Source organism: Meles meles, chromosome 20, assembly GCF_922984935.1.
Source record: "Meles meles chromosome 20, mMelMel3.1 paternal haplotype, whole genome shotgun sequence".
Taxonomy (NCBI): domain Eukaryota; kingdom Metazoa; phylum Chordata; class Mammalia; order Carnivora; family Mustelidae; genus Meles; species Meles meles.
In genome coordinates this window covers 47,652,878-47,678,091 of record NC_060085.1, presented here as the reverse complement: position 1 = coordinate 47,678,091, position 25,214 = coordinate 47,652,878, and the positions used below count along the sequence as shown (strand labels likewise).

At 42.3% G+C, this 25,214-nt stretch overlaps 1 protein-coding gene across 6 annotated transcripts in view; it reads right to left on the bottom strand.

Annotated features, from left to right (window-relative positions):
• ITPR1 (inositol 1,4,5-trisphosphate receptor type 1) overlaps nt 1–25,214 on the bottom strand; it is a 329,559-nt gene that overhangs the window by 157,984 nt on the left and 146,361 nt on the right. For all 6 annotated transcript variants that reach the window (XM_045991794.1, XM_045991795.1, XM_045991797.1 and 3 more), the window contains 12 exons: nt 23,183–23,337; nt 16,840–16,939; nt 15,562–15,722; nt 14,926–15,067; nt 12,631–12,789; nt 10,197–10,369; nt 8,468–8,587; nt 7,304–7,498; nt 4,854–5,105; nt 4,203–4,344; nt 3,107–3,260; nt 1,654–1,841 (listed from right to left, as the gene is read on the bottom strand). In XM_045991794.1, coding sequence (XP_045847750.1) covers nt 1,654–1,841; nt 3,107–3,260; nt 4,203–4,344; nt 4,854–5,105; nt 7,304–7,498; nt 8,468–8,587; nt 10,197–10,369; nt 12,631–12,789; nt 14,926–15,067; nt 15,562–15,722; nt 16,840–16,939; nt 23,183–23,337 — 1,941 coding nt within the window. The remainder of the gene's footprint in view (nt 1–1,653; nt 1,842–3,106; nt 3,261–4,202; nt 4,345–4,853; nt 5,106–7,303; nt 7,499–8,467; nt 8,588–10,196; nt 10,370–12,630; nt 12,790–14,925; nt 15,068–15,561; nt 15,723–16,839; nt 16,940–23,182; nt 23,338–25,214) is intronic.

Genomic DNA, 25,214 nt, shown 5'->3' with positions numbered 1-25,214 from the left:
AATCGCTTGTGGATATAGTCTCTGTCCAAATCATCTGTGCATTCCTCCTAGTGCCCCAAGTGCCTTGCATATGGTAGCGGCTCAGCAAGTATTTATTAAAACAATGATTCCACTGACCAACTGTACTAAGATGATGACAATGAGAGGACCTCAAGGTGTGATCGAGGTTTACACTATATCACTGCTGATACACAGTCATGACACTAACGTACTTGGGACACATAAGCCGTAGCCTAAAAAGTCCTTCTCCACTTTTGGTCAGGGAAAAATTCAGTGATGTTTCTTCTGAGTCATTCTCTATGGCCTTAACTATTTGAGGACTCTCATGAATGGTTTCAAACTGCTGATAAAATGTGATTTCAGATTCAAAATACAAATTCTTAAATTTAGAAACATTGATAATCACCTACTACTTGTTCTGGGGTTGGCATTAGGCAGCATTGGGTGAAAGAAAAAAGTGGTAACAGTATTCTTTTCATTAAGGAGCAAATGATTTCACTGATGAATAAAACTGACCTACAAGCAGAAAGGGGAAAGCACAGGAAGGTTCTCGTACCCTGTCTCCAGCAGATTGGGTTCCTTACCTCCTTTTGCCCGTGCAAGGTCTTCACTCCTACTGTTCGCTCCTCTCTCCTATGTCAACAACTTGCCTGCTCTACTGACCATTCCATTCCACATACAAACTTGCCATAAATTCCCGACTTAAAAAAATAAAACCAAAACTTCCTGCGACCAATAATCACCCTTCAGACACCTCCCCATCTCTCTGCATTTTGTAGCAAGTCCACTCAAAAGAGTTGTTTGTTCTTACTCCCCCTAATTCATCTTCTCCTGTTCGCTCTTGAACCCAACCAATTCCAAAACCTGCCAAGTATACTCCCACCTCAGGTCTTCCTCCTGCTATTCTCTTTGCCTAGAGGGTTTTCCTAGATACCCACATGCTAGCTTCCTCGCTTCATTCGGGTCTGTGATCCAGTCACCTTACTAGAGAGGCCACATCTGACAAGCCCATCAAAAACAGTATCTCTGATCCCCACCTCCTGGTGGCCTCCAAACCATCCTGGCCCTCCTCTAGATTTTAGCATCTTTAACACTTACCACTATCTGACATAGTATACCTGCTGTTTAATATGCCTCTGACTCCTACCAAAATGCGGGCTCTTTAGAAACAGGAGTTTAATCTATGCTGTTCAGTGTTGGATCTCTGACGCTTAAAAGTACTTGGCACAGAATCAGTTTCAATAAATGTGTGTTGAATAAATGAACGAAAAGGGAAGGGAGGGAGGGAGACAAGCGTTGCCAAGTTAATGGAGGCTTAAACCAGTTATGAACGATAAGCAAGGAATCCAGCTTTATGTAGAAGCCTAACTAAGTGAATTAGCTTGGGTGAAGACACAAGAGGGCAAGGATTATGAAAACCTATGGTAATCTACAGGAAATTCTATCGTGGCTGTAGGGACCAGGGCACTTTGGGGAGGGGTATGAGAGGACAGTAGACAGATGAAGACAGCTGGTTCATGAATGGCACTTAACAATGAGCTAAGAATTTATCTCCATTCTCTCCCCAGAAAGTCTAGGGCTTTATAAAAGCAGGGACACGGTCCCGATGGCAGCCCTGTGAGCACACCCCTTCCACCTCTGGCTGACAGCTACCTGGAGTATTTCGATGATCTTCAACTTGGTGTCCATGACCATGATGTCCTCCTTCTCTGGCTCTGTCTGCTTCACGTTGCCCTCAGGGGCAGCAGCCATGGGCGTCATGGGTAAAAAGCCTCCTCCCCGGAGCACCACCTGGGTCATCAGCTCTCCAACCCCATGGATGGACCGCATTACGTTACTGCCTAGGAAGGGCCAGCACAGACCTCAGTCACGACAACATTCCAGGAGAGTGCTCTGAGGCCCCTGGCAGGGGACAGAGGCCGGAGACATAGTACTGAACCTGTCTCTGTTCTGACATGTTCTCAGGACCCTAGGAACTGGAAAAGGTTAATACCCATCAAAAATTTGGGGATTCAGGAGTAGCAGAAAACACATGGGCTTTGAAATCCCCAAAGGGGCACTTCTGTGTATTAATTCACCTGCCAAATTTTACTGGTCACCTAGCACATGCTTGTTGCTATGCAGAAAATTAGGGGTACAGGAGTTAACGAGGCATAAATTGGGTGCTGCTACTAACACTGATCATGAGTAAACTGGATTACCTCTGAGGCTCAGCTTCTTCGTCTCTAAAATGAGAATAAAAGCGCTCAGTCAGAGGATGAGATGGTGAAAAACACATGAAATAACTGAGCACAGGACCTGACAGAGAGCAGGAGGTAAGGAGATGTACTTCTTCTCTTCCAGTTGTAGAGACAAGTTCAACAATTATCCAGACATCAGTACCTAGTATATGCCCACTCTGACCCTAAAAACCTATATATTTCCACTCTGTGGAAAAAAATACACATACAAAGGCAGATTGTCCTCTTCACAGACTGGAAGTACAAGGTTGGATTTTATTTCAGCATATGCTACTATCATCATTAAATGCCTCAGAACATATCATATATGAGGGTAGAACGTGTGTTCTTCAGAGATAAGCATTCAATTTATTAGATAATTTTCAAACGGTTTGGTAAAATAGACACACAGACTCATACATGAATATAAAGGAAATCGAGCAAAATGTGAATAATCAAGGACCCGAGGTCATGGATCTACAGGTGTCTGTTGTGCTGTTCTTTCAGCTTTGCTTTTTGTTCGAAAATGTCCATAATGGGGGCGCCTGGGTGGCTTAGTTGCTTGAGCATCTACCCTTGGCTCAGGTGATGATCCTGGGATTGAGACCTACATGGGGTTCTCCCTCTCCCTGCTAATTGCCACCCCTACCCCTAGCTTGTGTGTGTTCTCTCTCTGCTCTCGTTCTTTCAAATAAATAAATTAAATAAAAATAAAAATAAAATAAAACGGAAATGTCCATAACGAAAAGTCCAGAAGAAAAGGATGAGGAAAGGACCTCACAGGGAAACACATGACAAGAGTAATAAGGGGAGAAGCTGGCAGGTTGTGCCCCGGGCATGTGCCTGCCCGCAAACCCCACTCCTCTACTTTGCTGCAATGTTCTTACCTTTATTTTCTTCTCCTTTTGCCATCTTGCTAATGGGGAAGATGGTCGTCACATGCACACAGTCCAATATGGCCAGGAGGATTTTGGTTAATCGGAGAAGGTCAGAGAAGTTGTAGAAACCAAAGTATATGAGATTCCTAGCTAAATTTACAACCTATTATATTAAAACAAAAGAGAGAGAAAGATGGTATTTAATAAACTCTACCCTTTGGTTTTACGATGACTAGCTGATAAATGACTCATTCTGACCCTCGTTATGGTAAGAGAAGGCACATACTTTGCTTGCCATTTCTGATCAAATTTCATTTTGTTTCATAATGAGAAAAAATAAGAAACAAAAAATTGCAAGCTCCTGACCTATTTCAGTAACTAACCTAATCATGTGTCTGTGCAGCTACTCAAAGATAATACAGGACCAGCCACCTTACAGCCAAAGAGAACACAGGTAACAACATTGTAATCCTCAGAAACAGAACTCCTCACAAGGAGAGTCTCAAAGAGAAACATTTTAACTCAATTGTAACAATTGGATTTATGTACCTCAAATGATTCATCTGTGATAGGTCACAAGCAGAGGCTGTTTCTTTCCTACAGTGTTTTTCTCTTTTTTCATTTTTTTGTTTTTAAAGATTTTATTTATTTATTCGATAGAAAGACACAGCAACAGAAGGAATACAGGCAGGGGGAGTGAGAGAGGGAGAAGCAGGCTCCCCGTGGAGCAGGGAGCCTGATGCAGGGCTTGATCCCAGGACTCTGGGATCACGACCCGAGCCAAAGGCAGACGCCCAACTGACTTAGCCATCCAGGCACCCTTTCCTGCAGTTTTTAATATAATGTACAGAGTATACCTAATACACTACCATTTCAGATGATACAATTCGCCGAGTACTTCTAAGAACTTAACTACCATTAAGCCAAGTGACTGGTTAACAGTTCTATTTTATTCTGGAATAAAATTGAGCTGAATTCCTTTTTATTATCAAACGAGAGTCTCATGATAGAAATCACCACATCCTAAAATATTTTCTATTTACCCGATGGAAAAATGACCAAAGTAAAGCAGATAAAACACATAGATCATTTCATCATGAGTTACCTCAAAGGTAAGCTTATTTTTCTCCTTATCAGAGAAAGGAAACCTCTGACAAACCACATCTCTTAAGTACTCCTCCACAAATTCCATGGTTTGTGCAAACCTCTCCTTAATTTCATCTTTGGAAGTTCCACTACTGTCGTAGCTAAAAGAAAAGGAAAAAGAAAAAGAAACCACATTTCATGATCTTTGCACTTAAGCCTTCCCCAGCTGCTCCAGCCACAAAGCCAAGAAGCCCTCCCAACACCTCGTATCCCACCCTCTGTCCTTACTTTATTTTTCCCTCCTTAGCACCTATCATCAAGATATGGAATCATTTATCTTGTTTGCATCTCTTTTCCCCACTAGTGTAGAGATACTGTTCTGGCTGGTTCTGACACTAAGTAGAAACACTTATTTGTTGAATTTTTTAAAAAGGGACAAGATATAAAAAGTATAATCATGCCATCTTTTGCATTCTTCAAAAAAAAAGTAGATTTGCCACACACTTTTTAATTTTAAGCTTAATGAAAAAAAAAAAAAACAGACTTCACTTTGCTTCTGTGGTTTAACTAGACTTAACCTGACCGTAAGTGGTTTGTCTACCATGACACAAAACATTATGAGTTCTTAAAACAGCACGAGGTCTTAGCAGAGAGAAGGAGCCAGGCTCACTCGTCAATGGCGATCTCTGAGGGAATCTCCGACCACAGGCGGGCGTATTTCACGGGAGTGACTTGTTCCTGGGGATCTCGGTCCACGTGCATATGAAGCATAAGACGGCAGAAGGACGCCCTTAGGTCATAGGGCAGGTTCTCATCAGACATGCAGCGGAGAATGAGATCAACATCCAGCTGGCCTGATATTTCATTGATGGCCAGGTACTGGCGGTCCAGACACATCCTAGCAAAGAGGTTCAACTGATACCTGGAGAAAGGTAAAGTTACATGAAGAAATCAGAAATCATTGAGGATGAATGGAAATTCACAGCAGGACAGTCGAGATATCCCCAACTTTTGTAAGAGGGACATTTGGCCTCCTGAACTTGGATACTGACACACTCAAATGGCTTCTGTACCAGACCAATAAAGGAACAGTTGAAGCTACACCACTAGTCCTACATGTCCACCCTGCTGAGTTGGGAGTAATGACGTGACTACTTGATTCCATTTTGGTCTTGTTTATTTTATGAAATAAATGGGGAAAAATGTTACATCTAAAATGCTTTATTTCTTCAGCTGTTTTTTTATACAGTACATAAAGACCATGCAGGAAATGTTAAAGATATCTCCCATGTTGAGTCTAGTTAGAAATTCTATAATGTGCTTAGGATCTCATATAAGCCTACTCTTTGATTTCTACATAAGAACCATGGTGTGCAAGGTAGGGGACTCCTCATAATGTCTTGTGCTTTCTTCCTCATCCAACTTCGTGTCATCTTTGTCACCTTCCGTACTGGACCAGGGAAGCATGCTTTCGCATTCACCCTCAGGAGAAGACATATCAAACATTAAAAGAGTAAAGAACTGACGTGAAATAAGCAAGCCACTAGCTTCCGAAGTGCCAAATATTGGCTTCTCAACCTAAAACCCTATTTGCTATCAATAATCGTTAGTGAAAATATTCTCAGTCTCACCAGATACCAGTGAATGCAGATTAAAATATTATTCTATTTCATGCTTATAAAATTAGCAAAGATTAAAGAGCATCGCAATATTCAGAATGAGCAAAGACCAGGAGAAACAAAGTTCTCATTTATAACTGGTGAGTGTGTGTGCCAAAATATCTGATCTAGGATTGCTGAGTGAACTTTCAAAATATGCATCCTCGCCAATTCAACAATTCCACTCCTGATACAAAATGGAAACTCTTACTCATATGCACGCTTTTGAATAAGGATGTTCCCCGACAAGAAAGGCTAAACTGTGGCATACAACGGGATATCAAAGAGCAATGTAAACATGGCGTCGTAAAAAGGAATACTGCTCAGCTGCTGAAATGAGACACATCTACCTCCATTAATATGAACACATTTCAGAAGCAACACAGAATCTATCAGGCAGGTTTCATAATGGAACAATGCAGCACTATTTACATACATTTCTAGGAACAGGCAAAATCCTCTCTATTTGTTAGGACTCCATACTAATGTAGTAAAATATGAACATACCGAGAATGTGGAGGGGTGCGCACCAAAGACACGAATGGGAGGGAGGAGAAAGGAACGCAGGAGGTAACAGAGAGCCGTTACTGCCAAGTATTACTTATTAAAAAAAAAAAAATGCCATGAGCACTTTGCCATCTTCCCTTCTCTCTTAATTGAAGAGGCCCTTCCCCCCACCTTCTTCCTCTCCATTGCCTTCCCTGAGGTGGCAGGGTCCGCAGGTCTTAAAGCTGGGCCCAGGGCGACTCTAGGGCTGAAGAAGGTGACTGGCAGAGGTGGACAGTGAGCAAAGAGGTACCCACGAGAGCAAAGGCCAGGCAGGTTTCTCTGTCACAGGATGGAGTCATGCACCTAGGAAGCTGAAGCCTAGCATAACCCGTGGGTGTTGGAATGGAATTGGAAGTACTGATGTGGACTCACAGTTTCATTATGTATTTGTACAGACACACAGAGAACATAGATATATGTGTGCGTGTACATAAATATGCATATATGTGTGAATACACATACTCATTTCCTAGCTCTATCTGCAAAGGTTCCAGGACGTTGGCACTATTGTCTCTATTTTGCAGATTAAAGAACCGGGGCATACAGAAGTATGTAACTCGACCACAGTCAAAAATTTCTTATGTAGGAAGGTGAGGATTTGAACCCGAGCAGTCTGACTGCACAGTCTGACTCCTAGCTCCTACGATATGTACATGTGTCCTGTGCTGCTAAGGGGAAATGGTAACCAGGGCCTGATACAAGCACTCATTCTTCGGTCGCCTCGGCCGTATCTGGAAATCAATTTACTACGTAAGTATCAACCAAACCTTACACTCCCAACTCCTACAATACACAGCATTTGCTAGACAGGGGACAACTCGTCGTTCCTTGGAGGCATCAACCAACAAGCAATAAGCTTCCCCTCAATTCTTTTCAGGACACCCCAAACCGAGCCTGGCGGGACCCCCGTCACCTGTAGTAGCTGAGAACATCTCGGTCTTCCTTTTGTCCTTCTTTGGCATCCTGTGCCAGTTCCCTGACGCTCTTGCTGCGAATCTCCTTGCCGCTGTCCCTCCAGAAGAGCCACACCTCCTCTTCATCTTCTCCTGCCTCCAGAGCATTCTCTCCAGTGGAAACGCCCTCAAATTCAAAACGAGAAAGAACCAACCTGCACAATAAGAGGAAGAGGGAAAACTCATTATGCTGAAATACTACTGCCGGTTCGACTACAGCAATATACAGCAATCTAGCTTGACTCTCAGCGTAAACATAAAACGAAAACCGGTGTTTCCTTCGGCGGCAGAATCACAAAAAGCCAAACATTAACTTCTTCACATACTTTATCCCAGCAATTCTCCAGCAGGGTGGTTTTGCGTGCTCTGCCCCGTCTCAAGGAGACAATGTCGGCGGACATGTTCTCATTTCTGTTTGTCCCAATGGACTGGGAGGGGTATTATGGACATCTACTGGGTACAGGCCCAGGATGCTCCTCAATTAAGTTCCCCATGACAATTATTCAGGCCCAAATATTGAAATGCTCAAGGTGCATCAGCCCAGACCCAAAACTAAGTTATGCGTGAGAAACAAACAAAAAAACTGCTAGTTCCGGGCCTGAGTTTGTGGTTTTGTTTTGACTTGTTTTTCCCACATTGGCCCCATTATGGGCACGATACTTACCAGGAAAACTGTTCCCTTGCTAAAAGTGCATCACTACAGTTACTGAAGTTTCTAGGTACCACTAAACACTTTTTGAACAGTGATGATGTAAAAAGCTCTGCCCTACTGTGTCTTAATATCACCACTGAATTACCTCCTTTAAATTTTAAAACTGATTATCATATTTAAAGAACTTTAAGGATAAAAAAAGTGTGTGCAAAATGCTCTCTGGTGAATACATACTGGTTTTCAACCAGCGTGCAAAATAAGTGCAGAGATGGCCACTCCAAAAGCAAACTTAATATCCCTATCCAAGATCTTTGGCTCAGAACGATCCCATGCCAGCCCATCTGAATCTGACTTCAGAGCAAGTCTGAAAAAGTCAAAGGGTTACGTTCTATTAGTCACGAGTGCAGGCCTCCCCTGAGCCATACATTCTCTACCTAAATCTTAAATCTTAAATCCCAAGACTGCCACTCACTTGGTCTCAATCAGGATGTCGGCATTGGTTGGATTCAGCACGGCTTTACATATCAGTTCCTGGGTCACTGGGATCGATTTGTTCATGGACACACAGAGGTCAGAGAGATAATCTAAGAATCTGTCGAGAGAGAGAAAGCAAACAAGACATTTTCCATAACTAGAGAGAGGTTTGACTTTCGGAGCCCGACTCTTCGCAAGTGGTCAGATCCAACAGAGCCTGGACCAAAGAAATCACAGATGGTTTCGGTTTTGGGGCCAAAGTCTACAGCACCACCAGAAACCCAGTAACCATAAGAGAAGAAAGACAGCAGTGGCTGGGGCAGACGAAGAAGTGATGAGGCAAAAATGCAAAGAAAGAACGAGACAAGGAAGGTCACGTAAGGGAGCCATGGGGAAGGTCGAGGGGAAGCAGAGAGGCAAAGAAGGGCTCGGAGGCCCGAGTGCCCCAGCTGGAATCTCTGCTTTGGTTCTCCGTAGTTATGTTCTGGTATGCAGTGTGACTTGGGGAAATTTCCGGACCTCACTGTGCTTCACTCTTCTCATCTACAGCAGAGGGTAACGTATAACCTCAGAGAACTGCCCTGAGAATTAAGTGAGATAATTCATGGCAAATGCTGATTTAGTTCACTCCCTCATACATGAGAATGCTTGACAGACATTATTTATCTTCATGGGTGGGAGGGGTCTTTTTACAACACTATCAGCTTTCGCGTGTGACCATTCATAATACCTGTATTGTAAACTATTTCCCACTTCTCCTAAAAATGTTGTGGATCTCCCCTTTTTTTAAAGGTTTTATTTATTTAGGGGTATCTGGGTGGCTCAGTCAGTTAAGCGCTTGCCCTCGGCTCAGGTCATGATCTCGGGGTCCTGGGATCAACCCCTGTATCAGGTTCCCTGCTCAGTAGGGAGCCTGTTTCTCCCTCTGCCTCTGCTACTCTTCCTGCTTGTACTCTCTCTCTCAAATAACTAAAATCTTAAAAAAAAAAAAAAGATTTTATCTATTTGAGAGAGAGAGAGCAAGAGAGAGAGAGACCACAAGTGGGAGTGGAAGTGGCAGAGGGAGAGAGAGAAGCAGTTTCCTGCTGAGCAGGAAGCCTGATGTGGGGCTCAATCCCAGGACCCTGGGACCATGACCTGAGCCGAAGGCAGATGCTTAACCCACTGAGCCAAGCAGGCGCCCCAATGTTGTGGATCTTAATTAGGAGAAGAGGGAAGAGAGTAAGAAGGGGAGAGAGCTATACAAATGAGAAAAGATAGAACTGTAACATAAAATAAAAATACTCAAACAACAACTAAGTTTGCAAAAGACTCTTACTGATACCTGGGGAGGTGTTCTAACTGAAAATCAGGGTGCTAAACTGGGACTGAGAGGCCGAAACTAACTGTCATTTACTGTGCAAGGACTAAGTACCAGGCAATTTCCCATGCATTTATTCTCATTCAATTTTCATAACCATCCATTTAGCATAGAAGAAATTAAAGCTCAAGGGGAAAGTGAAGGTCATCCAGCTGGTAAATGCCAGAGCTAGGATTCCACCAAAGGTCTATTCCAATACCATGTTTTTTCTACTACTCATCCAACGGTCTCTCAAAACCGGCCTAAATGAAATCTGCCACTGGCAACCCTCAAAAAGGAAACCTAGCCCAAAGCACAATGACTAGCTCAGTGACTGCACCTTCGATGCCCAGATACCTTCTGCCGACCAGGTCCACTTCCGCCTCACCTGGGCTCCCTGTTCTTCCGCACCAGACTGACAAATGTGTCGATCTCGGCGGCGGTGATGTGTTTTTCCAGGAGTTTTCGGTTATTGTGAAGCAGGGCGGTGATGGTGTCTTCGGCCAACACATCATAGCCAATCTGCTTCTGCATGAAGCCAAACTGCTTGGCTATATACTCCTTTTAAGGAAGAAAAGAGAGGTCAGCAGGGACAATGAAAGACATTAAGGTTAACCCAAAACCAAGGAGAGTGGCAACAGTCCCTGATGAGAATTATCGTTCATAAGGGAAATCCTAGTGGAGCATCTTTCCAAAACTTTCTCGTCTAGGACACCAGCTGCACACGCGCCCACATCCTTCATTTTACTAAACCTGCCACATGAATGTAATTAAGCAATTATTCTGTATGTACAGATGGGCATTTTATTAAGTGCACAGTATAAATATTAATGTGGTGACTTATTTTTCTAAAAGGTCAAAAGCTGTTTTTCAGCTCTGATTTTATTACTAATTCAAGAGGCTTTAACTGTGCCTTACTGCTCTGTGCTGCTGAATAAACACACTTAAGGCTACCTAGATATTTAGAACAATATCACCCCATCCTGTTTTCTGTATCTGGGGTGAAAATACATTTTTATAGCCAATGGGTAGCAGGATCAAGTGAGGAATACCTAAGCCCATCAGTCAGATTCACAGAACGTACAAAAACATCCCTGGCTTCTCTCTTGGGGGATCAGACATGACATTCCATAAAAATACATGAGAACTCAGGGAAGCCTCTTGCACATGTTTGTTTCTAGTCAAAGATATATCCCTTCCCAAGACAGACTGTTTGCTTACTGAAAGTACTAAGAGCCCTTGAAACTTGGCTTAATTTTTTTTTAATTAATTATAAAATCCTAAAAAGTACTTGGGGTGTCCACAGGGGACACTGACCCCTTTTCAGCCATGCTCAATAACGGTGCATGTGTGGGAAATCGCCAGCCTTCAGGGACCTCCTGCCAAGTGGCAGAGACTCTACAACAACAAGCAAAGACAGTCAATGTCGCAGCGGCGAGAGGGACTGCTGGTGTCTTCATGTACAAGCAAAATGTGCCAGCAGACACCGGAGGCTCTGGTATGACCTCATCTGAAGAGGGAGAAAAGGGTCTCTTGGGCACTATTCCAGGACGGTGTCAGTGCACTGCAGGTGGATTTAAAGCCACCAGAGCACTCGAGGACCAGCCGTCCGCACTGAGGAACACAGCCTCACAGGTACAGGGTACTTTTGATCTCAACCGTAGCAAAGGCCACGTAACAAGCTCAGCGTTCTTGCTCACAAGGTTCTCTCTGATACTTTGGTGCACTGCCTCCGTTTGACACTGTCTTCACAACAACACATGAAACTTTTTATTACAGAGAGAAGTTTTAATTTAAAGGCCAGGGTTTGTGGCAGTCAGAAGTTTACCAAAAAGGTCTTTTGTAACCCAATGGCAGAGACCGGGATTCAAGGTTATCCCAAGCGTCCTCTGTGTGCCTACAGCACTTTATGTCACCAAGGGCAGGATCCCCAACCTCAGCACTACGGACTTGCAGGGCTGGATGACTGCTTATTGTCGGGGGATGTCCTGTGCATTCTGGATATTCCTTCTATCCACTAGGTGCCAGTGGTGATACTCAAAAGGGCCTCTCAACATTGCCAAGTATTTCCTGGGGGACAGCATTAGTCCCAGCTGAGAACTACTAAATGTGACAAACAGTTCGCAGGTTTCTTTAAAATCTCAAATTGATGGGAACCCTCAGAAAGGTTAGAACATTTGTTTTATGGGAAGAGGATAATATAGACAGAGCCATGACATCCACCAGGGCTTGGGGTGTCATGAAACAGAGCCAAAACCAAAATAAAGAGAAAGTTACCAGCAGATACGGAGGGTATGGAAGGGAGAGGGAAGAAAAAAATCCTGCTCTACCTTTAATATAAACACATGCAATCACTTGCCTGAACTTTAAGGTAAAACACCTTTTTAAAAAACCCTAGGGGCGCCTGGGTGGCTCAGTGGGTTAAAATTATCTGCCTTCGGCTCAGGTCATGATCCCAGGGTCCTGGGATCGAGCCCCGCATCGGGCTCTCTGCCCAGCAGGGAGCCTGCTTCCTCCTCTCTCTCTGCCTGCCTCTCTGCCTACTTGTGATCTCTGTCAAATAAATAAAATATTAAAAAACAAAAAAACCCTAGAAATGCAGTACCAATGTCCAAAAAAAACACCTCACTGAAAGGTGACTGCAGAAGGGGACTTCTCTGATATCTTTCTTAAGGATTCTTCTTTTTCTCAGGCTTGCAAAAATGTATTTCCCTGTTAAGCACAAACTTAGTAAACTATTCTTTAGCAATTAAGTAACGACAGATATAAGACTTAAAATCATGAGGCACGTATATGAACTTCAGTCAGTCCCAAATCCCAACCTGGTTTTTCCTGTAGTCTTGCTGGGAGTGTCTCAGGACCCTGTAGCAGAGCCGGCAGATATGTCGGAAAGGGGCATGCCGCTGGTCCCCGAGCTCCTCCAGCCGCAGCATGGGGCCATCGCCACAGTCTGTGAATGGGGCTTGTAACAGCTTGAAGATCTGATTGTGAGGAGGAAGAACAGACACGACCATCATTTACAGTTTCAATGGCTAGCCCTCTGTCTCAAACTAATCTAACCTCACAGGTGGCCAGACTGCGCAGGCAACTCTCTCTAGATCAACATCAATAACTTGAACATTACGTGCAATCCACCAACTGGGACTGGCTACTCACTGAATTCAGGCTACCTGGACCTAACTGGTCCTCAAGCATTAGCAAGTACAGTGTAGGGCAATGGTTAAAAGTACGGACTCTGAGGGCGCCTGGGTGGCTCAGTGGGTTAAGCCTCTGCCTTAGCTCAGGTCATGATCTCGGGGTCCTGGGATCGAGTCCCACATCGGGCTTTCTGCTGGGTGGGGAGCCTGCTTCCTCCTCTCTCTCTGCCTACCTCTCTGCCTACTTGTGATCTCTCTGTCAAATAAATAAATAAAATCTTTTCTTTTTTCTTTTTTTTTTTTAAAGTACAGACTCTGTAATTGCCAGATTCCAGGTTGAAATCACACTCCCTACATTATTCCCTAGTGGTATAAAGGACAGTCGAGGTAACTCCTGGTTTTGTCCTCAGTAAAATGGAAAGAATACCACCCAGTTCCCAAAGGGGTCCTAAGGATACAAGTGGATAATAACTGTCAATTGCATAAATGCAGTGCTCAATGAAGGCTTCTGCCATGGAATCTGATCATTCTGGCCCCTCAAGGAACTACTACTATGTTGGAAAATGAGCATTGGCATGGAGCCAGAGGTCTAATCTGGGAGTCATCCCATGAAACAGCTGGATATAATTTATTCTTGGATGGGAACTCCTCGTTGAAACATGATGGAGTGTTAATAAATTTTGTCTATCATCAAGTGACAGAAGAAAGGAGTCTCAAATCCCAGATTCCTATGGAGAACTATAGGACTAGTAATTAATATGTTTTTCTTTGGGGTTTAATGGCCAGGAATTTCCAAGCCATCCATACAGCTAATATACAGCTTTAGAGAACTATACGGTATACATTTCTGTGCACCTCTTCTACCCTTGTCGCCCACCTCCCTGTCATTTGTCTTTACACCAGTTTACGTAAATTTATGCCAGATAATACGATCTACATATGCCCTATAAGCCATATACTCCTTCTTACGGTAAGCTTTTGTGGTGTTTTATAGAGTTCCCTATTTATCAAATACTCCAGTTCTCCCAGACATGTGAAATAACCTTACGGCCACATAGCACTCATTATTTCTGATGAAAATAAAGTAGTCAGATGAACTTTTCTTGGAGTTCCTAACAGATCAATTCTCACACGTTGAGATTCAACAAGGGCATTTTCAACTGAACTGAGTTATGAAGCCATGAGAAGACACAGAGGAACCTCAGATGCATATTACTCAGTGAAAGAAGACAGTCTGGAAAGGCCTCATTCTGTAAGATTCCAACTATGAGATAGTCTAGAAAAGGCTAAACTATGGAGGCAATAAAAAGATCAGTGGTTGGGGCACCTGGGTGGCTCAGCGGGTTAAAGCCTCTGCCTTCGGCTCAGGTCATGATCCCAGGGTCCTGGGATCGAGCCCCGCATTGGGCTCTCTGCTTGGCTGGGAGCCTGCTTCCTCCTGTCTCTCTCTCTGCCTGCCTCTCTGCCTACTTGTAATCTCTATCTGTCAAAAAAATAAATCTTTAAAAAAAAAAAAAAATCAGTGGTTGCCAGGGACTGAGGGGAGGGAGGGATGAAGGAGGATGTTTTAAGACAGTGAAAATATTCTGCAGGATACTACACTGACGGATGTCATTATATATTTGCCTACATTCAAAGAGCGAGGGTGTAACACCAAGAGTGAATCCTAATGTAAACTACAGATCTGGGGGGACTAGGATGTGTCAGTGCAGGTCCACCAACTGTAAGAGAGGGACCGCTGCAGTGGCGCATGTGAATGATGGGTACGGCCATGCACATGGGTGGACCGGCAGTTCACGAAAACTCTGTGCTTTCCACTCGCTACCATTCTGAATCAAAACTGCTCTACAGGCATCAAGTCTGTTTTCTCCAAAAGTCAGCTGATCAAGCCTTCCAGGTGGGAACCACGCACATCCCCGTGTAGGAGCAGGGATCTCATCAATGTCTCACAAAGATCCCAGCACCTCGCATCTCACAAACCTGCTTGAGGATATTCTGTTCTCTCATCAGCTTCTGCCGTTCTCTGTTAGGCTTGGAGAAGACCACTTCAAGTACATCTTGACCAGAGTTAGTGCCACCGGTGACAAAGTAAACCAAGTCTTCCAGCAGCTTGGTTACAGACCTTTGGGGGAAAGAAACTATTAGAGACGGGAAATGTTCAACATCCAATAGGTTGGAAGCGTCACCTTGGGAGACTCAGGCCTAATGAGGTAGTTAGACCCAAGTGGATCCGTTCTTCCCAATTCCCTGCGAGTGACAACCAATTACCAGAAAGAGTAAAATACACAGAGCACACTATCGTCCACAAAAGCATAACCATCTTCATAAAATAGGAGCCATCAAATTTCATTTCAGAGAAACACTGGCCCCTGACGTTTAGTTAGGTAGTTCCAGAAGCCAAATTGGAGATGGACTGGTCTTTTCAGCTTTAGACACTTTCAAAGAAATGAATGTGGTGTTTGAAAACCACAAGTTGAAGACACATATAAATGCTATGTCTTGCTCCTCTCACACAAGGTTGTTCAGAGTTCGCATTTTTCTCTTTCTGCAAGCTAGGGATTTAAAAAGTCCACAGTGGCTGAGGGTGAGTGCGTCTGGCTCTTGCTAAAGCCCTACCTTCTTTCATTCTGGGTGATGGTGCCCTTCTCCAGCTTCCCAGCTATGGAGCCCAGCACCTTGCTGGCATCATTGGCAAAATCCAGGTCCCGAACCTCAGCAGGGGAAACTGGAACTATGGCAAATGCTTCCTTATCCTCTTTCACAGGAGAAGTGCCGATCTGAAAAGCAGAATGTTTTTATGGAACTGTCTCTTGAATTGAGAGAGGAACACATTAATCAAACACTGTACTTACTATCCAAAGTACTATCCAAAGGGCTATCCAAAGGGCTGAAGCTATCTTGCAGTTAAAATTAACTAGACATAAACAAACATCTGGAAGGAAGTACCCCAAATCATTAACAGTTGTTACTTCTGGAGATTCTTACTGTGGATAACTGTGAGGCAGAAAATGGGCTCTGGTATCGATTTATACCTTCACTTGTTAAAGGAAGCATATTAAGACTGTTGTAACTTAAAAATATGCTTATAAACACATAAGGAAAAAGCAAATGAGCAAAATGGTAATTATTGACTCTGAGTATTATAAAGGTAGACAATGTACCAGGGGCACCTGTGTGGCTCAATGGGTTAAGCCTCTGCCCTCGGCTCAGGTCATGATCTCGGGGTCCTGGGATCGAGCCCCACATTGGACTCCCTGCTCAGCAGGGAGCCTGCTTCCCGCCCACTCTCTCTCTCTCTCTGCCTGCCTCTCTGCCTATTTGTGATCTCTGTCTGTCAAAAAATAAAATATTTTTTAAAAAATGAGAGTATCATTTCATTTTTTAAAAACAAAGTCCCTGTTTGTGAATTTATGCTCTATGACCCTGGAGAAGGTAGTGAAGGAGAGGGGGATTCAGTGACAGAAATTAAAGGGGCTGAGAGAACTTTCAAAAAATAAAAGTATATTTAAATACACAGAGAGATAAAGAAATAATAAAGATTGGGGAAAACTGACTAGGTAACTGATGTGCCTCAAGGCACAAGCAAACATTCACCCAGCCAAAAATGATCCTTCAGACAGATATGAAATCCAGACAATTGCTCAACCTTTAGGGCAAAAGCCATGGAATTAAAAAAAAAAAAAAAAAAAAAAAAAAGTTCTGGTTATTTCAAAAATCCTGGGCTTGCTTTAGCCAGGTCCCTTGGAGAGAATTCTTTCACTGCATTCAAGTTTGTCCATGACCACAACTGGCCAAACCAAAAAAACACAGTCCCTACCCTTCCATCAGTTCTCAAAGGAGCCCTTTCATTAGGGAACACAAGACCAAAGGAGGCAGCCAAGTTCCAGGACTTACTTTCAGCATCACGGGTTTCTCTTCTTCCTTGTCGATGGGGATATTTGTGCTGTGAACCCAGGTGTTAGTGCACAGGTGTCTGAGCCGGACATAGGAGTTTCTAAAGGGGGGATAAACAAGGATTTGCGGCATAGGAATTTTTAGGTTCTCTATAGCCACTGGCCTAGAATATATTCTATCAAAATAAAAAGGGATACCAAATGGTTTTTGTTACATACACTAGAAAATATAGACTGAGAAGCAAATGGCTACTGAGATATATTCTGATATATTTATAATAAGAAATCATTCCTTTGCTTGCTTCAGGGGTACAGGTTTGTGAATCATCAGTCTTACACAATTCACAGCACTCACCATAGCACATGCCCTCCCCAAAGTCCATAATGTTGATAATTTTTAAAACGATAGTTAAAAAAAAAAAAAAAGAAATCACTCCTAAGGATTCTAACATTGGGATATTTGTATCTCTAAATATAAGATCATTCTTCTAAATGAGAATCTCAGAACAAACTGAGTAGGAGACAGAGTAACAAGTCCTTCCTGAGTATATATTAATGCATATCATGAGAGTTGATAAAGCAACACTTGAAATTTTCATATGGATGAAAAACAAAAAATAAAATTACTAGGATAAAATATGAGTTAATATTTAATAATCTTGTGGTAGGGAAAGCCTCTAAAGCACATAGCAACATACAAGTTTTGTAAGTTTTAAAAGTCAAAGATGGATACATCTTATAGTACAGTTTAGATTTTTTATCTTCTGTAAGGCAAAAAAAAAAAAAAAGAAAGAAAGAAAGAAAAGAAAAAACATCAGGAACAGCTGAAAGAAAAAGGACAACCTGGAAAAATGAAAGAATACCACATAACATAAAAAGGTTATTAATCTGCATTTATAAAGAGATCTTTAAAATGAATAAGAACATGAATACTGGAAATGAAAATGAGACTAGGACATAAGCCAGTAATGTAATAACCCAGTATAAATGGCCAATAAACTTGAAAGTATACATTCAATCTCCTTAGTATACAATTCATATAAATTAAAACTATGTATCATTTTACTCTACCACAGTCCAGAGATCTTGGAGACTGAGATAAGCCAGTATATACAAGAGCTTAGGGAAATAACCTCTCCTCACAGTCCTGGTGAGGGTGTAAACAGGTGAAACTCTGGAAGGGAGTCTGGCACTTTATAAAACAAGTAAAATGTATCTACCTCTTCACCAAGCAATGCCATTTTTAGATTTTTTTTTCACTTAAAATGACAGCACAAGTACAAAGTGGGGCATGGAGACATTCAACAAAACAATACTTACAAGAGTGAAAAACTACAAACAATCCAATGTCTCAACAGGGGACTAGTTAACTGTGTAGTACATGCATAGAATACTAACAATGTAAAGTGATTATAATCCATATATACTTGAAATATGTACAGAACATCCCCAGTAAAAAATGTTAAAAATAGTTTATAATTCTATTTATGATAAATTATATACATGTTACCTGTGTGCCCAGAGACCTGTCTCAAACCGTAACCATAATAAACCATAAATATTAACAGTGGTTATCCTCAATAATTACAATTTATGTAATTTTTAATTTGTTTCTTTGCTCTCTATGATATTAACACATTTTTGTTTTTGCTTTTCACAGTGAGCATGGATAATTCTACAGTGTTTTTCAATCTGCTTTAAGGAAGTAGTAGAAATAATGGCATAATTCTTACATCAAGAACCTACCACATTAGTGAGACAAGATCAATGAATACCAAACAAAAGCAAGTAATGGGAAATGCACATTAAAAAGCAGTAAGTTGGGAGACAGTCAAGGTAAGTACTCAAGGACTTTTAGAAAATATCAATGAGGCTTCAGAAAATCATGGTAGTTTTTTGTTACAGAAACCCTGAGTTGGAACTTTGAACATTGCTGGGCCTGGGCAGATAAGGGGCCACAGACATCCTTGCGTTAAAAGGAATTTAGAGCAATGGTATGGACATGGAAAAGAGATGAGGGGAGGGCAGGGACAGCATCAAACCAGACAACTATCTTTAGTACATCCTCTCTGCCTTCTGCTTTCCCTCATTTGAACTGCCCTGAACACTATAAGTAAGGGTAACCCTAGCGATTTTTATATAAACTAGAACGAATATACATGAAACAACATGAACAAGAAATCTGACAGAGATTTTCAGTTCTTTTTCTTCTGAGTGGCTTGGACTCATTTTCTTAGTTTCAAAGTATAACCAAAAGTAGGGCATTGGTGGTTCAGTGGTAGAATTCTCGCCTGCCAAAGTATAACCAAAGCTTGGAGCTTAGCTTTTAATTGGATAATTACATTCTATAAAGCTCTAGGCCAAATTATATTTAAGACATAAAGGGCATTGTATCCGTTCATCCCAAGTCTCATTCCCAATCCTTAACTCAAAAGCCATGAGATCAGGACAGTTACAAAACAGCCGCAAAGTTGGATGCTCTCCCAAAGTTCATTTAATTCATCTATTTTACATATATTGTAATTTTATTATCTTGTTTAATATATCCAGAATTTGCCATTATCCTTTTCATTTTGGCTTGGAAAGATTCTTTTAAACAGTGACTATCCCAAAAATTCCTTTGCTAACATCATTTCAGAGACATTCATTTATCTACTTTAGACTTCCTGATCTTCAAATAAGCAATATTTAGCACAGCTTTAAGATACATGGAAATGAGTATACTACCCCTAAGGCATTTTATCTCTCCACAGGACTAATGCATAAGGAGCCCACTCAATTCTGGCTCTTGGGTTGTTGGTCAAAGGCGAAAATGGATAAAAACTTTAAAGCTAAGACCAAGTCCAAGATCATAACTGCTAACTAACACTGGTAGACCATACTGGACACTTTTCCATGGTGAATACAAGACTTCCCTCATTGAAGAGTTTAGAATCCATCTACCTATGGACAACTATCCACCAAGAGTTTTCCAACAGAGAAACAGAAATAAATTGAAGTGGATATAGAAGCACAGTCTCTAATCAGCCAAAGCTGCTTGGCCATCTGACCTAAAAGCTTAGACTCAACTTCCCTCTTCCTACAGGATCATGTGGATTTTCAACCCATTAGGGAATATGGCCAACTAGCTAGGACCTTACTCCTCATGCCAAGGGAATGTCACGAGACACCTTCTAATAAAATGATGTGATATTTCAAATCACAGGGTCCTGTTCTTTGCTATCCCTTGCAAACTAAAACGTTTAGCATGTAATACAAGTGTCATTCCTTCATCTCCTGGGAACCTAACCAAATTCATCAAATCACTACCAGAACAGAGGACACAACATATGGAAACTTAAACTAAAATGCAATTGGGTTCTACAGACCTGTACTTACCTAGTTAACAAGTCAATGAGAAAGAAATCTTTTAAAAAGCTATCTACTGGGGTGCCTGGGTGGCTCAGTCTATTGAGCATCTGACTTTTGATTCCAGTTCAGGGTCATGAAATTGAGCCCAGTATGGGGTTCCGTGCTCAGCGTGGAGTCTACTTGGGATTCTCTGTCTCCTTCTGCCTCTGCCCCTCCCCCTGTACTCACTCTCTCTCTCAAAATAAATAAAATCTTAAAAAACATAAAAGTCAATGTAACATACTACAAACCATATTTTAAAGGGATCTCAATGGGTCAAAGACCTTAAGAGTAGAGAGCAAAAACTATAAAACTCTTAGAAGAAAACATTGGTTTAATTGTTTTTGACCTTGAAATGGGCAATGGTTTCTTAGGAAACCAGAAACTTAAGCAATCAAAGAAAAAACAGATAAATTGGATTTCAACAAAATTCAAAACCTTTCTAATTCAAAAAAGATACCATCTAGAAAGAGAAAAAAACCTAGAGAATGGGAGAAAATTCTTGCAAATCATATACCTAGTAAGAGGTTTATATCTAGAATAAAGAACACTTAAAACTCCATAATAAAAAGACAACGCCATTTTTTAAATGGAAAAAAATTCTTCTAAGATGATACATGAGTGGCCAACAAGTTCATGAAAAGATAATGGACCTTATTAGGCCTCAAAGAAATGCACATCAAAACCACAATGAGGTGCCACTTCACACTTACCAGGACGGCTCACATAAAAAGACAGTAACAAGTACTGGAGAGAGAGAACAGAGAGAAACTGGAACCTACACACACAGGTGGTGGGAATGTAAAATTGTACATCCGGGTGGAGAAACAGTATAGCAGTTGCTCAGAAGGTTAGATAGTTATCATATGACGTACCCTTCTTCCACTTCTAGATACATACCCAAGAGAAGGAAACCTATGTCCCCTCCCCAGTAATGCATACACAAATGTTCACAGCAGCATATTAGCCAAAAAGGTGAGACAACCCAAATGACCATCAGGTAATAAGTGGATAAATATGGGGTGCCTGGCTGGCTCAGTCAGTAGGGCAAGCAATTCTTGATCCCGGAGTCATGAGCTTGAGCCCCATGTTGGGCACAGAGATTACTTTAAACAAATAGATAAATAAATAAAATCTTTAAAAAAAAATGTTGACAGATAGAGATCACAAGTAGGCAGAAGTCAGGCAGAAAGAGAGAGAGAGGAGGAAGCAGGCTCCCTGCTGAGCAGAGAGCCCGATGTGGGGCTCAATCCCAGGACCCTGGGATCATGACCTGAGCAGAAGGCAGAGGCTTTAACCCACTGAGCCACCCAGGTGCCCCAATAACAATTTTTTTTTTTTAAGAAAGGACATTAACCCTTCTTTTAGAAAAATATGAAAAAATAAGTGGATAAATACAATGGGATAAAACTGCATAATGGAATGTTATTCAGCAATAAGATAAAATGAAGTACTAATACATGCTATAATATGGAGGAAAGTAAAATAAGCCAGTCACTAAAGATCACAGGTTACATTTACATGAAATGTCCCTAACAGGCGGATCACTAAAGACAGGATGCAGCTGAGTCTAAGGCTGGACGTGGAACATGGGGAAATGAGAGTGATGGAGAAAGGATATGGTGTTCTTTTTTGGGAAAAGTGTTCTAAAACTGTGATGACAGCTGCCCAATTCTGCTCATCCCCTAAAAACCACTGAATTGAGCATGTTAGGTGAACTGTATAGAATATGACTTAGATCTCAACAAATCTGTTATTTAAAAAAGAAAAGGCAATCTAAATCAGGAGTTCCGACCCTGGAGAATGCAAAGCTGTGCACATACTTGAGATTTTCTAGAGGAACATCCCTAGCTTTCCCCCAGTTCTCGAGGAATTAACAACCCAGCAGAGTTTAAGAACGAAGCAACCCTTTAACTGGATGGCCATGCAAGGCCTCCTTGTACTGTAAATCTCTTCTATGCGGACACCGTCCTCAGTTTGTCACTCCAACAGCACAAGAGAAGCTTCTCTGCTACTGCTGAGAGCACCCACATGGCACTTACCGTTTCACCAACAGGTTGAAAAGTGACACGGCAATGACGTACACGAATAACGAAACACAAAGTGATAGTAAGAGGAGCCATGTGTAAAGCCTACAGATGCCAAGGAGATTGCCGCTAACCAGTGCTATGCTGAAGAGTCAAAACTGCCCCCCAACAGCCCTATCTGTCTTCGGTGTTTAAGATTTGGGGCTCTGCAAAGGGACTGGCTGATGTGTGATGAGTTGCTTAAACTCTCTGAGCTTCAGCGTCTACCTAGAAGAAGGGCAAGTAGTAACACCTAGATCACAGCTGGGGGTGAGGAGGAGCGGGTTTGTGAAGATCAAACCATGTAACAGAAATAAAAGCACGTGGCATATAGTCAGCACTTAATAAATGTAAGCCGTCATTAATAATATTGCTGCTGATTTGGGTGTTAAGCACGAGTTTTCATCCCACTTGAGTCCAGTTATTCCCTCCACCAAAATGCATTCTTGTGCAACCAAACCAAGAGTCAAATTTAACAAAATAACCAAAGAATACTTGTCTGACTTCTCATATTCCACTACATACTCAATGAACTACAAATATTCCATTTCCCAGAATTTCTTTACAATTGCTTATTCAGTTGACTTAGGGGATCTCTCAAGTTGGGAAATGAGGACACGAGTAGAGGAAATCAGAAATATGGAGCTACTTAGGCTTATGATTTGACTTGTTCACCTAAATAAACTAAAGAAATAAAAATAAATTAAGTTCTTGAGAACTTAAAACTAATGAGCCATAAACAAACCAGCCACCATTCCAATGGGCAACCAGAACAAATCCTTTACAAAAGCTTCAAGAAAGGCAATGATGACTTGGATTCCAAGAAGCCCAGCCAGGTCACATATACCAGCTCTGACTCACTCAGGATAAGCCATTTTAGAATCATACCTTGGAACAAGGCTATCACCTCCACGGAGAGTGGTGGGATCTAGCTCAAAAATAGAGGAGATATCGTTGCCTTCAGGCACAGAAACCAGGGAGTACACCATCTTTTCTTGGGCGTTTCGCAACCTGCTTCGAGAGGCATCCTGATCAGGGTCCACCTGAGGAGGAAAAGTCATCAAGTCATGGATTCTGCACACCAGATCTTCCCTCCCTACAATCACTGCACAGTCCACAGGAACAGGGAAGAAACATCAGCAGTTGGCAGGAAAAGAACCACAGTTTCAGAGCAGTCATGAAAGAGGACAGTCGGCCACCCACGCCAAGAATGTTTACACTCTACCTCCTTGTGTTGCAAAAAAATGTTTAAACAATGCAGGGTTACAGTAACAGATGTCCACAGAAAGAGTGCTATAGAGGTGATGAAGAAGTCCACAGGGCACATCCATCTGCAGTAGTTGGAAGAGAGAAGAAGCACTTTGAGAAAAACTCATCCTGTGGCTTTGGTTATGGGTCACTGTGTTAAGCTACAGTTAAATGGTCTAGCAATAATACGATACATCTACTTCCCAGGAGAAAAAGTAAAATAAAATAAGCCTGCATCCAAGTGTTCGTAAGCAGAGATCCCAGTGTGGCCAAGAAAAATATTTGAGAAGTCAGACTAGCCCTGAAAAAAAGTTCATAATTAATCAAGGAGTGCTGCCGACGACAATTCAGGGAAAAAGGGGCCTCTCTTGCTATGTAAGGGATTTGGTGGAGGCTGAAGAAAATCTCTGACAGTTAAGACTAATGAGCAATGACGAAAGCTTTCCTGAGAAATATAAAAACACACTGTAGGCTCCAGAGCCCATCTGCCTGAGTGGATTTAAGCAGCATGCTTAGACCGTCACGTCCTCGCATAGGCTTTGCTAGGTGTCTCCCAGCACTGAGACTCTACGTGGGATTATTTTTAATTTTCAACGTCCTTGCAAGAAGATAACATCCACTTGTATCCACTGGAAAATCACATTTTCTTTGTCACTAACTTGCTTGGCTTGGACTAAGGCACTGACTCTTTTCCAACTGGGGAATGGATAAAAGGAAGTCAAGTTTAACACGCAAAGGAGAGAGGATGAGAGAATTTAATTCCAGGGCCTGACATCTAAGATTGCAGGCAATAGTTTGCTCTAGCTCATCGGGCAGCCCCAACTTTTGTTTGAGAAAAGGAAGAAGGGAATGGAGGGAGAATGAGGGGAGAGGGATGGAAGGAGAGAGAGGGAGGGAGGGAGAAAGAAAGAAAATACAAATGCTTCCTTTAATACCCAGAAGCTCTGTGTCTTCCTCCCTATGCTCTTTCCCCTAATACCTTATAGCACCATCCAAACAAAGCCACAACTCATTGTTGTTTCTACCCTCGAGGATGAATCTACTGGAGAGCACCAACTACCCCAGTTCAAGGAAAAGCTCTGTCCTCTTCTAACCACTCTGACCTGCAAAGTCTTCCACATGCCACTTTAAAATAAGCCCTGACCTGATTCTGGCTTGCCACACACAGCTCAGCTACAGGCTGGCAGTTCAATTTCAGACCTGCCGGAACGATGAAGAAAAATTAAAATTGCACGGAGTGCCTGTGTCTGGACCTGTAATTGCACGACAGCGTCTTCACGTTCTTTGTGTGCAGTCGGCGTTTGCCACCTAGTGGGAGGAAAGGCGCATGTACAACAGACTGCAAGATGAGAGCCAGCCTGGGATTGTCCTTTCTCTCCCTCTGGCATCAAGAATACAGCTCATGGGTGCTGCTAAATTGAGAAGAACAAGCTCAACAAGCTAAGTAAGATTCCAGGCAAAGATTCCTACAGGCACTGGATGCCAGTCTTGGGGACCTATGTGACCCACGAGCAGAACAAAGTTTCCTCTCCCATGCTTTCCCAACTCTAGCTTTTCTGCTCAAGTTTCCCAGCCGACAAGAAGGTAAAGGGTATAGGACTCTCCCAATGCTAACACCTTCCCCAGAGAGGCAGGAGCTGGGCCGCTTGGCTCAGGGTCTCCATATGGGCCA